This window comes from Ovis canadensis, chromosome 22 (assembly GCF_042477335.2).
Source record: "Ovis canadensis isolate MfBH-ARS-UI-01 breed Bighorn chromosome 22, ARS-UI_OviCan_v2, whole genome shotgun sequence".
NCBI lineage: Eukaryota > Metazoa > Chordata > Mammalia > Artiodactyla > Bovidae > Ovis > Ovis canadensis.
The window spans coordinates 66,179,617-66,193,005 of NC_091266.1; the positions used below are offsets into that span (position 1 = coordinate 66,179,617).

At 56.7% G+C, this 13,389-nt stretch overlaps 1 protein-coding gene across 12 annotated transcripts in view; it reads left to right on the plus strand.

Annotated features, from left to right (window-relative positions):
• Window positions 1-13,389, plus strand: part of LRRC27 (leucine rich repeat containing 27) — a 28,374-nt gene continuing 14,985 nt past the window's right edge. For 6 of the 12 annotated variants that reach the window (XM_069567797.1, XM_069567800.1, XM_069567795.1 and 3 more), the window contains exons 1-5: window positions 1,323-1,522; window positions 1,920-2,177; window positions 6,069-6,199; window positions 8,514-8,572; window positions 11,785-11,937. In XM_069567797.1, coding sequence (XP_069423898.1) covers window positions 1,496-1,522; window positions 1,920-2,177; window positions 6,069-6,199; window positions 8,514-8,572; window positions 11,785-11,937 — 628 coding nt within the window. In that variant the 5' untranslated portion in view covers window positions 1,323-1,495. Of the gene's footprint in view, window positions 234-1,009; window positions 1,100-1,267; window positions 1,523-1,718; window positions 1,792-1,919; window positions 2,178-6,068; window positions 6,200-8,513; window positions 8,573-11,784; window positions 11,938-13,389 lie in introns of those variants that run through there. The other 6 variants (XM_069567794.1, XM_069567802.1, XM_069567805.1 and 3 more) reach the window with 6 other exon arrangements.

Genomic DNA, 13,389 nt, shown 5'->3' on the forward strand with positions numbered 1-13,389 from the left:
AGCAGCCTGACTGTTCCGACACTTGGAGCGTCAGGGCAGGGGCCCAGGTGTGGCTGCGGCCGCGCACGATGCCCTTTCTCTGCCGGCTCACCTCCCTGGCGGGAGGCAGGTGTGCGGCTGATTCACCTCTCAAGTCATCCTTTTGCTTCTCCAGCTCCCGGGCCAGAAGTGTGTGCAGCTTCCTGACATGGGTGCCAACTTCTGCAGGACACCCAGGGGTCACGTCCCTCCTCGTGAGTTCCAGCTTGGGCTCGCTGGTCCCCGCTCCGGCTCCACCTTCCCTTCCTGACTACCTGCTCCGCACACTTGAGGCTGCAGCGTCAGGCAGGGGCGCGGCAGCTTCCTGAGACCCCTCCCAGCAGCCCCGCGACTGCAGAGCTCAGCTCCCTTAATGGCGTCACCCCTGGTGGCCCTGCGCCGAACGGGCACAGGTACCAGGCGCGCAGACCTTAGGGACGGAGGCCCAGCCCCGAGACAAACCCTCATGGGCTTCATTTCCCTCCTGGTGACGGGTCTAGGTGTCCGAAGCCATTCCAGTCGGATCTTAGGGACAGTTCCTGGGGGGGTGGGGGCGCGGGGGGCTCCCTTGTCCCCCTGGGAGCTGGGTGTCGGGCTGATGTCTGCGGCCGGGGCCGCCATCGTGTGACCCCAGGAGGGAGGACGTCTGCCTGCTGCAGGCGGGGAGGTAAAGAGCAGGGGGCGCCGGGGGCTCCACCTGGAAAGCAAGTCTTCTCGTGCGCGCGATCGGCGGCTCCCCGCGGCCCCTTCCCTCCCTCAGCAAGACGCTCTGGGCCTCGGCGCCCTTGTCCCCACTGTCGGGAACGCTCCACCTCCGTCGGTGTCACCGACCGCCGAGTAGAGCAGGGTGCCGGCGGCGGGCTCGGCGAGTCCTTGCGTCCAGACCCGCGCCCGCGCGCAGGCGCAGCATCGTCCCCAAGTGCCCTCCGCGTGGTTTGGCGCCCGCGGGCCGCCGTACGGCAGGGCGTCTCCATGACGACCGCGTGCGCCCGCTGCCTCCGTAGAGCCGCGTCTCCATGGCGACCGCGTGCGCCAGCCGCCTCCATTGTTCCGCTGCGCCCTCCGCGCCCCCGGAGGGCGGGTGAGCACGGGCTGTGGGCCGGCACGGGGACCCATCGGGAGAGGCTGGAGGCCCCGGGTGATGGGAGGTGGGGCGCACTGGAGACTCAGGCACCGCGCGCTTTCGGGGCCCGGAACGCCGCCTCCATGCCCCCGAGCGGCCCGCCCTGCCCGGGCGGGGACCTATCGGGAGAGGCCAGGGGCGCCGGGTAATGGGAAGTGGAGCCCGGAGCGCGGCCCGCGCTGTGGGGACGCGGCCTTCCGGCCCCTGCGCGGCCCGCCCCCGCCCCGCGGCTCGCAGTCCTGAGACCTCCTGGTTCAGAGGTTTGCAGAGGTTGCAGCCTGCACTCCCCGGAGTCACAGAAAAGGACCCACTGGGAGTCCCGGGGGCGCGGGCCTCGCAATCCCCGCCCCTGAAATGGAGGGACAGACACACAGCAGACACGTGAGCTGGCAACACCCCCGCTGAGCGAAACGCTGATGGGAGGGACCCAGACCTGCAAATAAGAAAGGGCGAGCTCAGGGCTCCCTCCGCGCTCAGGGGAGGGAGATGCCCGCTTGTGGATTTAGAACCGTTCTGATTCGGCCATTCCTCCTTTGCATTTTCCAGGAATCAAAAGTTAAGTCTGGAACTCCGAGGTGCAGAGGGAGGAGCGGAGCAGTTTAATCTGAACCTCTTGCAGCCCACTTTGTCGTACCAAAGTCCAGTTTATGGTCTGTTTATGACGCGCAGGTTTTCGTAAGCTGGCACAGTCACTGCAGGCCTGCCGAGCCGCCGGAAGGTGTGACTGTGCCGCGTACCCATTGTTGATGTGTCGCCCCGCCCCGCCCCCCATCTCCAGGTGACTCCACACCCAGGATGCGCGGTGGTCCCCAGAGGAGTGCTTCCTCCCGGCCGACTGATGGAGGGGAGCAGTTCCCTCTCCGTTCCCTGCGGGGCTCGTGACCGGGAGAGCCCCGCTGGCCAGGCGGGGAGCAAGCCTGCTTCTGCCTCCAGAGACATTCACCAGGGGGTCCTCTTCTCCTCCTCCGCGACTTTAGACTTGAGTCAAAGTGGCCTTCACCATTTGGGGGAGATCTTTAAAGTCCCCAACCTGAGAGTAAGTGGGTCAGCTTCTGGGCTTGGTGCACGCATGCCATGTAGATGTGAATGAAGGCTTTGCTCACTCGTAGATTTCTTTTTAGAGAGAAATTATAGAATGAGGTGGATTGGAAGAGGGTTAGCTTGGGGTTTCATGTGCTGCTCACTGCAAAATGAGAAATTCCAGCAGGGGACCAGGCAGACGCTAATGTCCCCTCCTCAGAAATATCTTAAATGAAAAGCCCATGGTGGGTGGAAACTGTTGCTGAAAACACGCTTGGTCTCTTAATCAAAACTCGGCACCCCTGAGAGACTTCCCTGTGGTCCAGTGGTTAAGCCTCTGCCTTCCCGTGCAGGGGGTGTGCGTCTGATCCCTGGTCGGGAGCTGAGATTCCACATGCCTCTCAGACAAAAAAACAAAACAAAAAACAGAAGCAGTGTTGTAACAAAAACAATAAAGAGTAAAAAATTGTCCATTAAAAAAAAAAAACTAAAAAAACAAAACCCACAATACCCCTTAAAACCTTCAGCAAAACTTCCTCACCCCACAGCGCTGCCCAGGCCGCGTGCTTGACTCCTGCGGGCCCGGTGCCTTCATGGGATCTGGCCCTCGCCTACTTGAGATCCAGCAGGTCTGTCTCCTCCGCTGAGTTCTACAACAAAGTTCGCTCTGCACAGCTTGACCGAGACTGTCCAGGGTCAGCCGTTCTCTCACTGCCCAGTAGTCGGGCAGCTTCCTTGAACCTCACCTTGTCTTCACGGTTTATCAGGAGGATTAAATGACCAGCATATAAAGCAGTGTCCACGCAGGACACACACCCACGTGTTGCACTGTTAGCCTGCTGATTGAGAGTTTTCAGAGCTTTTATTAGGTTGTCCGAAAAGCTTCTTCGATGTTTAAGTAAAAGACAGTTTCCATTTTCCCCAAGAACTTGACTGAACTACGTATTCGTTGTTTTGTTCCATTACCTTCTGCCATTTCCCAGGCAACTTCATAATTCCATCTTCCCAAAGCGTGTTGGCTTTTTGAGCAAAGAACTGCTCCAAGTGCCTTTTACAGTCTTCCAGGGAATTGAAATTTTTCCATTAAGAGAATTTTGTAAAGACTGAAACGAATGAACATCCGGAAGTGCAGAGTCTGCTGGATACAGAGGATGAGTCAGAGCGTCCCTGCCGAGCTGGAACAGTTTGCCTGGTCACCAAAGAGGCACGCAGTCTTGCGTTATCCTGATGGGAGGGTTTTTTTAATCTGTTGATTAGTTCCGGACATTTTTTGTGGCCTGCTGCTTTCAGTTGGTCTCACTGGGAGCAGTACTTGTTGGACCTAATCGTGTGGTTTTCCAGAAGGAGCTCAGAGGACTCCCTTCCAACCCCACCCCATACATCACCTCAGCTTTGCATGAAGACCAGCCTTTGGTGTGGTTGGTTGGTGGTGGCTCATTTCGCTTGCCCTGTGATCTCTTCTGTTCCACACTTTTGTACAGTATCCATTTTTCCTTGCCTAGTGTTTTAAAAATGGAACATTTTTGTTATGTTTAAGTAGAGAATCACGTGTGGAAATAAGGTACAGAAGGTTTTTTTCCGCTAAACTTACGTGGAGCCCAGCTATCACAGCAATGAACATGATCAGGCTGGTGCGAATGATTTTCAGTCCTCGCTCGGAGCATTTTGAGCATGGCCACTGTCTCCCGTGTGGCCGTGTGGAGTAAGGTTGATTGTTCTCAATGTCTCGGTTTGATGGCTGTGAACTCCCAGTAAGTAGTCTGCTGAGCCGCGGAGCATCATCCAGTGAGAAATCTCCAGCATGAAACTTCACAAACCACTTTTGACACTTTTGATCAGTCACAGCACCTTCTCCATACATGGCACAAGTCTTTTTTTTGTATTTCGGTCTCATTCTTAACTTTCTCGAAATAATAAAGCTTCTGTGTGTGCATGCTCAGTCAATAAGATGCTGAAAATGTTGCTTTTTTTCTTCCATCTTCAGCGTTTAAATGGCTGCACAGAAATTCACCGATTTTGATTTTTTTTTAGTGTATACCGATATGACAGCTGTCACAGTGTAACAAAATTGTTTCCAATGAAGTTAAAGACGAGAGCTACTAGAACCATCATATGCAAAGAGATGAACGGGCTTCTTGGCCACCCCATACTCGTGGCTGTGTGCTCAGACTGAGCGGCTGCTCGCTTCCCTAACCCTGGTTGTGCTCCGCACCCTGTCTTCGCGGTCAGGCCAGCGCTGGTCTTGCTGTTGCCTTAGCACTGCCCTCCACGAGTGAAGTCCTGTGTCTTCCTATAATACACCACTTTTAATGAAGCAAACGCTCTCAGTTCTGAACGAGAAGCCCAGTGGTGTAGAAACTCATGGTGCCTTCACTCGTAAAAGAAGGAGGAAGCCTTCTTTAGTCTGAATGAAGGGACTTTATTTGTGCCTCTCAGAATACAGAGGTGTCAACCTTGTCACCGTGGCAGCAAACCCCCGAGTGAGGTGACCACTCCACGCTGTGGCCCTTCAGTGGTTACAGTTGCGTTTTGCAGCCATAGCAACACCCTCCATAGACTCCAGTCACACCCGCAGAGACCCTCACAGTCAGGGGACACGGACCCCCTCCCCAGCCTCCCAGTCCTCACGAGGCCTCATGGCAGGCAGGGTGGGCTCGTGTGATGCACTCAGCCCAGCCCTGGGGGGCGAGGCAGGGGCCGGCGTGGCATGTCTCTGCAGTCTCCTCTTCTGGCATTGACAAGGATCCACGGCTTCAGTGCTGAGCCTGGGAGACAGTGCGCCTAAAGCTGCCCGGGGCCTGGGCCGGGAGGGCCCGGAGCGACGGCGGCCACAAGCCGAGTCCGGTCGCCACGCATTCCCCTGGCTGCGGGGAGCAATGTGGCCGCGTGTGAGCTGACTCGGGATTGTGTTTTCAGCATGTCTGTGGTTTCTCGACGGCGTGTCTCAAGCATCGCCGTGCACCTGATGGGACTTGGAAGGTGGCATTGATGGACGGCAGAGCTGGGAGCCGAGACCCTGGTTGGTGGTGGAGAAGCGCCTGCCGTGTGCCCTGGGCTGTAACGGCGAGGCAGAGCCTCGTTCCCCCCGGGTGTGCGCCCCGTCACAGGCCAGGCCGGGAGCACAGAGGGGCTCAGGAACCTGCTCCAGGGCACACGGCTTATGGGTTTTTCGTAATCGAGATTTGAACCCAGGGAGCCTGGTTTTCCAGCCAGTGTCCTTAAGTTCTCCACTCTGCTAACCTGGTAAATAGAAATATATAGATGCATATATGTGTGACTCAGGAAGATCCCCTGGAGACAGGAGTGACAACCCACTTGAGTATCCTTGCCTGGAGAATCCCGTGGAGAGAGGAGCCTGGTGGGCTGCAGTGCATGGGGACACAGAGAGTCAGACCCGTGCGGCTGAGCAACAGGCTTTCACATGTGTCAGAAGGCAGATCCACGCGGCGCGCAGCAGCAGCGGGGGAGGGGGTTTCTGTGTCGCCCTCAGCCCGGCGGCTCTGACGGCAGCGTCGCGCTGGCACACGCCGCTCGGCGCATGACGGTCAACTGTGCTGCCCTGCCTGGCGTACGGTGGTGGCTAAGGGTCCACTGGGTGGAGGCCAGACTTCCTGACGTGACCGTTACCGGCTCACTGGGTGTGGCCCTTTTCACCACCAGGGACTGAACCTGAGTGCCCTGCATTCAGAGCAGATGCTCAGCCCCTGGACCACCAGGGAGGCCCCCAGGCCTCGCGTTTCTGCTGCTGGTGTTCCCCGTTTCGACGATTTCTGGAGAAACATTCGGGTTTTCTTTTAACTTGCTATGTGTGATTACAGTCACCAGTAGAAATGTTCTGAGGATATATCGTGTTTTAGAATTTAGTCGGCTGACAAAACATTCTTCTTCCCCCCCCCCGCCCCGGAAGCAATTGCACCTTCAGCGAAATGCCCTGAGCACGATTCCTAAAGACTTCTTCCAGCTGCTGCCCAACCTCTCATGGCTGGACCTGCGATTCAACAGGATCACCGCGCTGCCCTCTGGGATTGGCTGTCACAAGTGAGTAGCTTGTCTGTCTGGCCAAGTGAGGAGGTCGTCGTCTCTTTAAAGTGCCTGTCTTTGGCTGCCTCACTCTCCCCGACTCCTCCCATGAATTTCGACTTTAGAACAGAAGCGTGTAGTGGGGTCTTCAAAGCCGCTGAGAGGTGTGGTGGCTGCAGGTACCAAAAGCACATGTGTGGTTGGTTTCGTCACTAAGCTGTCTGTGCCCGAGTCTTTGCAACCCCATGGACTATAGCCCGCCAGGCTCCTCTGTCCGTGGGATTCTCCAGGCAAGAATGCTGGAGTGGGTGGCCGTTCCCTTCTCCAGGGGATCTTCCTGACCCAGGTCTCCTGCATTGCAGGCGGATTGTTTACCGACTGGGCTACATGAGGGAAGCCCAAAAGCACATACATGATCATTGCTTGCGGCACTTGGTGCCTCGGAACACGCTGGCGCCACAGCGCCTCGGCTGATGGTGCACGCAGCTTTCCCGACAAGCAGGTTCCGTCTCTGCCTCCCGTCAGAAATAGTAATACTTCTGACGCGTGCAGACCAGCGGCCTCGTTCCCGAGGGCCCATTTGTGATTAAGCTGGCTCCCGGTAGACAAAGAGACGCTCTTCCCATCTGGGGAAACCGGAAACCCTGGAGCACGCTCTGCAGTGTCCTGCTGAGTTCCTGCCACCCAGATGCCAGGCGTCTCCTAGCATCCCCCTTCTAGAACCGAGGCCAAACTGCCTACCCCCGTGAGCCCCCCAGCAGCCACAGGTCAGCCGGGTTTCACCCCCCAGAGCCGATGCTTCCCTCAGGCGCCTTGGCCCCAGGCTCAGTCCTTCTATGGCAGGCTCTCAACCTTTAGGAAACCTCATGATTTGAATTTCAGACCCTCCTGCTGTGTCAGTGTGTCCGTGGCAGAGGGGACATCAACTGCAAGGGCGCTGAGGTGGGCCTGTCCCTGGGGACAGAGCAGAGGAGGGGAGGTGGCAGGCAGGGCCTGGAAAGGGAGTTGCTGAGCTCGTAGGACGATTTCTAGTTTGAATTTCATCGTGGAAGAGACAGGAAGTCACAGAGGTTTGCAGGGAGGGGGTAGTCCTGAGGCCCTGCAGCTGTCCATGCGGGAGAGCCAATGGCATTCAGGTCGGATGGAGGGTGTGGGAGGGAGAGAGGGGCCCGAGGGTGACCCGCTGCCCACAGGAGTCTTCTCAGCCCCCGTGAAACACAGAGAAGGGGCTGTAGAAGGCCCTTCAGTCGCCTGGGCGGCTGCACACGGGTTTTAAAAGTATTTCACAGAAGTGAGTGTTGCGTTGCGTGTAACAGGGAGAGACACCCCCACGGATCTCCCGGCCTGCTGCAGCTCCGCAGGAAAGCAGCTCCTTTCTGTTGGCAGCGGGCATCTCGGGCACCAGGGCGGGGCGCCCAGGCCGTCTCCCCTAGCTCCTGGGTCTGCAGGGCATCGTGCCCCTGGGCCTGGAGCGGTGTGACAAGCGGCTCTGTCCACTCCGCTTTCTCACGGTCCAGTGGCCTCAGCGTCCCCGAGTGGCTTTTGGAAGCTCCGCTCGTCACAGGGCCCTTGGCCGCTGTGCTGAGACCAGTTTGGTGCTCTTGGCCCGCCGCTGACTTAGCAGTGGCACCCTCGCTCCTCAGAGGGTGAAAATGAACCAGCGCTGCCCCTCCTCAGCCCTGCTCTTCCTTCTGAAGCAAATACACGGCCTCAAACTTGAGAATTCTTTGATTTTGCCGCTGAAAGCCAGCTGCTGAATGTTGTCTAAGATATAATTTCGCCTGTGGTTTATAACCCGTTATGTCATTAAAATTAGATCAGCATGCTGAAGAGCCGAAAACATGTTCATTAGAAATTTTAAGTAATTACGGGCTTATTAAAAGCCTTAAGCTTTCCAAAAAGCCTAATCAAAACAGCACCAGGGTCAATGTTCTCCCTGCCGTGTCGTGGCTGTGTGAGCCACTAGCAGGGCGGGACTTAAAGTGTCCAGCAGCGTGTGTGATGGGGCGAGCAGGTGTTTGGCAGCATCTGGAGATCCCGAGGTTGTCACGCTTGGGGAGGGGCTGTCTAGTGGGGTGAGACCAGGACGCTGCTAAACACCCTCCAGGCAGGGGACGGGCCTCACAAAGAGCTGCCTGGTCCTGGCGGCCGCAGCGCTGAGGCTGAGCCCGACCGGCTGCCAGGCAGCAAGGGTGCTGGCGGAGCAGAGCGTGGGGGGAGCGTGGGCACGTCTGTGTGACACCACCCCCGCAGAGAGAAGGCAGGTGAGGAAATGTGATGCTCGTCCCACTTCCTGCTTGCTAAATTATGTATTTTTTGTCTTGTTTTGAAGGCATTTGAAAACTCTGCTTTTAGAAAGAAATCCCATCAGAATGTTACCCGTGGAGCTGGGTAAGTGTTAACAAACAATGAAATGAAAGATGGGTTAAAGTGCAGCCTTCTGCAGCCACCAGAACGCGCAGTGGACACACAAGCCTGCCCCCACGCGGGGGACGCAACTGACGCCCTCTGCTCTATCCCTCTGGGCGCCGGGACAGTGGGGTCACGGGGCTGCCACCGTCACGCTGACGCCCTGCCTGTGCACACACGTGTGAGCGCTGCGGACGTGGGGCCCTGTGGTGCTCAGGGGGCGGCATCGGGGCCCTGTGGGCCCAGGCGCCCTCCCAGTCCAGCTGCCCCTCCCCTCGGCCAGCAGGGTCTCTGTTCGCCCTTCTTTGCTTGCTGTGAGACCTTTCCCACTCACCACCCCCGCCCAGTACGTGTTCAAAGGAGCTTCCTTTCAGACTCCTGCTAAGCTTCTGCATTTGCCTCGTCCCATGTGTATTCTCAGTGACCTGGCGTCTGGGGCTCAGCACCGCGTCCTGGAGGTTTATCCACGTGGGCGTGGATGCCTGGAGTGTGTTCATCTCTGTTCACTTCCCATGCGAAGCGTTCTTCCTCCTGCCTGGGCTCCGTGCCTCCTGCCTGGGCTCCCGGGCACCTCCTGCCTGGGCTCCCGGGTGCCTCCTGCCGGCCTGTGTGCTGCTGTCTTGCTGCATTTTGCTCCCAGGCGTGGGCTGCCTCCAGTGGACACTCCTGACTTATTTACGTTTCTCACACGGTCACCCTCTGCTGCTCTGCACTTCTTGAAGCTTCGTCTTCCAAATGGGACACCTTTGTTGGTGGGAAGAGCTTCTTTTTGTCACACCGAGTCTTGTGGTAAAGGGTCACTGTCACTGCTCAGCCACTGAGTCGGTCCGGCTCTCTGTGGCCCCATGGACCGCAGCACGCCAGGCTCCTCTGTCCTCCGCCGTCTCCTGGCGTTTGCTCAGATTCATGTCCTTCGAGGCAGTGACGCCATGCAACCATCTCGGCCTCTGCCACCCCAGGTTTTCTCACAGGTCATCTCCATCTCTCCTTCGCTGTTGAAGGGTGTTTTAGCTGCGTGTGTGGGAAGCCAGACTGTAGGGGCTGAGCACTTGGAGATGCCCACGCTGCAGTGTGGATTCCGTCGTCTGCTCAAAAGTCAGCGGTTTGGAGAGAGGGAACGTCTCTTCTTCTCGGGCTGCTCTGAGTTTTCTTTTTCCGTTTGGCTTTCAGCAGGTTGCCTGTGGTGTGTCTGGGTGGGGTTTTCTTTGTGTGTCCGTTGCTCAGGGTTCGCTGGGCTGCCTGAACCTGCTGGTTGATGCCTTTCATCAGATTTGGGGAATCCTGGGGCCACTGTTCTTTCTCTGGGTGTCTTGTCCCCCCGCGTGCCTTTTCCTCACATCCGGCGCGCCTGACGGTTACGTGTGGATCCGCCTCAGATGCCTTGAGTGCCCTTTCCCAGCTCCTGTCCCCGCTCTGCGCTCCACCGCGATGGACTCTCTGTTGGCCCGCCTTTGAGTCCATCGGTCCCGCCTTCTGCTGTGTTCAGTTTACTGTTAAGCTCATCTGTTCTGTTCGTGGTGTTCACCTGAACTTGAGATTGTGGGTGGGGTGGGGCTGGGGCGGGGGGATAATGACCAATTCAGGTTTTAAATCGTTGCAGGCCAGTTTGTGTGCTCTATTTCTATGTGCGTCCGTTCTGGAAGGCCCCCCTTTCGTCTGGGGCCGTGAAGGACAGTCGGGTGGACTCAGAGGCCGGATCAGCAGGTTTCCTCCAGCACCTGGAGCCTGATGCTCACTGTCTTCCGCCACCGTTGCTCTTGGCAAGAATCAGCCAGCGACCTTGTGTTGTCCAGTTGCTCAGTCGTGTCCGACTCTTTGCAGCCCCGTGCACTGCAGCACGCCAGGCTTCCCTGTCCTTCACTATCTCCCAGAGCTTGCTCAAACTCAGGTCCGTTGAGTCGGTGATGCCATCCAGCCATCTCATCCCCCGTCACCGTCTTCTCCTCCTTCCCTCAATCGTTCTCAGCATCAGAGTCTTTTCCAATGAGTCAGTTCTTCGAATCCAGTGGCCAAAGGATTGGTGCCTCAGCTTCAGCATCAGTCCTTCCAGTGAACACCCAGGACTGATCTCCTTTAGGATGGACTGGTTGGATCTCCTTGCAGTCCAAGGGACTCTCAAGAGTCTTCTCCAGCACCACAGTTTGAAAGCGTCAGTTCTTTGGTTCTCAGCCTTCTTTATGGCCCAGCTCTCTCATCCAGACACGACCACTGGAAAAACCAGGCCTTGTGGCTGGTTCCTTTACATAATGACCTGTTTCCAAGGTCATTTTCCTGGTCTTTCAGGAACTGCACCAAGTCGTCCTCAGTGTGAATCCCTTTGAGGGTCTTGAGAGTGTAGGTCAACGAATGTGGTTGCCTCTGGGGGCTTTTGGGGCGTGGTCTCCTTGGGCGACTCTTCCGCTCCTTTCTGTGTCTTTGCTCTCCTTACACACGTTTGCACACCTGCCGCTGTTCCACAGTCTCTGGAGGTTCTGCTCTGGTTCTAACCCTTTCCCCTCTGTGACCTTCGGATGGAGATTTTCTGCTCTTCCACCTTTGAGTTCACTCACTGTCTCTCCTCCATCTCATGCCTGCTGCTGAGTCCCCCCAGTAGATGTTCATCTCAGTCTTTGTAATTTTCAACTCCAGAACTCCACTTGCTTCGTTTGTGTAGTTTCTACATTTTATTGACATTTGTTGAGTCATTTCACTACATTTTCCTTTAATCATTCAAACGTGGGTTATTGTTGTTTTCTCATTTCTTTGAACACATGTAAATGACTGTTTTGAAGTTTCTGTGTGCTGAATCCGGCACCTGGACCAACGGGAGACAGCCTCTGCCGACTGTGTTTCCTGAGTCTCCGTCCCATTCGCCTCTGCTCCTCCTTTTCTGTATGACCTGTAGTTTTTGTTGTTGTTGTTGAAAATAGGTCTTTGAGATAGCATATGGCAGATCTTTGTATTTTGGTTTTCATCAGAGGGCTGCGGTTGCCGCTTCCATTTCCGTATTTAATTTTATCACCACCATGGTCTTCATCCGCAGAACCCCTCTCCCCTGCAGAGATTTTTTTTTTCTGTTAGCAGATCTCAGACATCTGTCCTGACCTCTCGCCCCAGATCCTCAGCCGGCTTTCTTTCCCTCGTGTTGGGGGCCGGGCTGCCCTGACCTGCGGCTCCTGCCGGGCGGCGGTGCTGATGGCTCTGCTCTCCCGCAGGGAGCGTGACCACCCTGAAGGCCCTTAGTCTGCGGCACTGCCCCCTGGAGTTCCCGCCGCCATTTGTGGTGCAGAGGGGGCTGGTGGCCATCCTGACCTTCCTGCAGATCTGCGCAGCCGAGCACGCGGCCCCCCGTGACGGCTCCCCTCAAGGTGGGTGGCGCGATTGTTACACGGCCCCCCGTGATGGCTCCCATCAAGGTGGGTGGTGCGATTGTTACACGGCCCCCCGTGGCGGCTCCCCTCAAGGTGGGTGGCGCGATTGTTAGGACGCGCTGACGCCAGCGCTCTGTGACACCAGGCCCCAGGGAGTCACGCAGGGTAAAGGCGCCTGGCATGTCCCCGGCCAGACTCGCACAGACCTCCGTGCTCACTCAGAGCCGCGTGTCTTCCTGGTTCCATGTGAATGGGTTTGCATCCTCAGTGCCCGTCACTGAGCTTGTCGAGGGTGGTTTTGGGTAAAAGCCCACTGGGGTGGTTCGGACGAAGCCGTCCTCACCTGCAAGCCCCCACGAGGTGACCACCCCAGGAGTCACTTAAAAATACACCAAATGACCACTCGAAACAGCGGTTTGCATTTTCCTGCTTTCGTTGTTTCCGAGCCCCGTGGGGTGATAGTCAGCGTCCGTTTACAGTGTTTCCATCTGGCCCTTTTGCTTGACTTTAAGAACCATCTCTGCTGGCCCCTCTCCTCCTCTGTTTGGTGTTGTGCCGGGTCCAGTTTGTCTCCGACTCTGAGTCAATTGTCCACAAGCGAATTGGACACACATTTCTCATCACTTCTTAAGACTTTTTAAAGCATGTCTTTGCCCGTTTTGAAAACTGTTTTTCTTTAAAAACCACACCAACCCCCAGCACGCTGTGGTCGGGATCAGGTTGTCCCAGGCTCACACAAGCCGCGCGGTGCAGCCACAGCGTGCCCCGCTCGTGCACCCTAGGGTTCCCACGCGAGGAGACCGCGGCCAGGGCTCCGAAAGGCCGGTGCTGTCGTGCCAACCTGTGAGCCCAGGCGTTCACCCGCCCGCTTTCCAGTCTCCCCGAACACAGAGAGCGGCCTCTGAGAAACAAAGTCCTGACCGCTGACGCTGAACGTACTGTTTAGAATTTAACATTTTATTGTGTAGTTAAAACTCATTGTCTTTCAGTCCCATTGTATTTTTTATTTGTACTTTTACAAAGAGGGCTATGTTGGTTCTTACATAATAGATACATGATCAACTGGGGAAAAGGGTAGAAAATGGTAAATCAATCAGGCCGAAAAGCTGAAGATGAATTTGCTTTGTACCAGAAGGTAACTTGAACAGACTAAGCTCTCTCAGTGTGTTGAAGAACGCCAGGGGCCGCTGATTCTGGGGAGTGTGCTGCGGGCTGAGCCTGGGCTTGGTGGGCGAGCCCCCCATGCCTAGTCCAAAGCAGGCCCAGGCCCCCTGTCTGTCAGTCAGTCAGCACATCGGGTTCTGCCCCACCAGAGGCCATGTGAGGCCAGATGACCCCCGTCTGGGGTGCCGTGGCCCAAACGCCCGATTAGGGCTCTGGTGCCCCTCGGGATGAATATGTTTGGGGCCAGTTTTCTCACTTGACTTTGCTAGAGATCAAAGTGTCTAA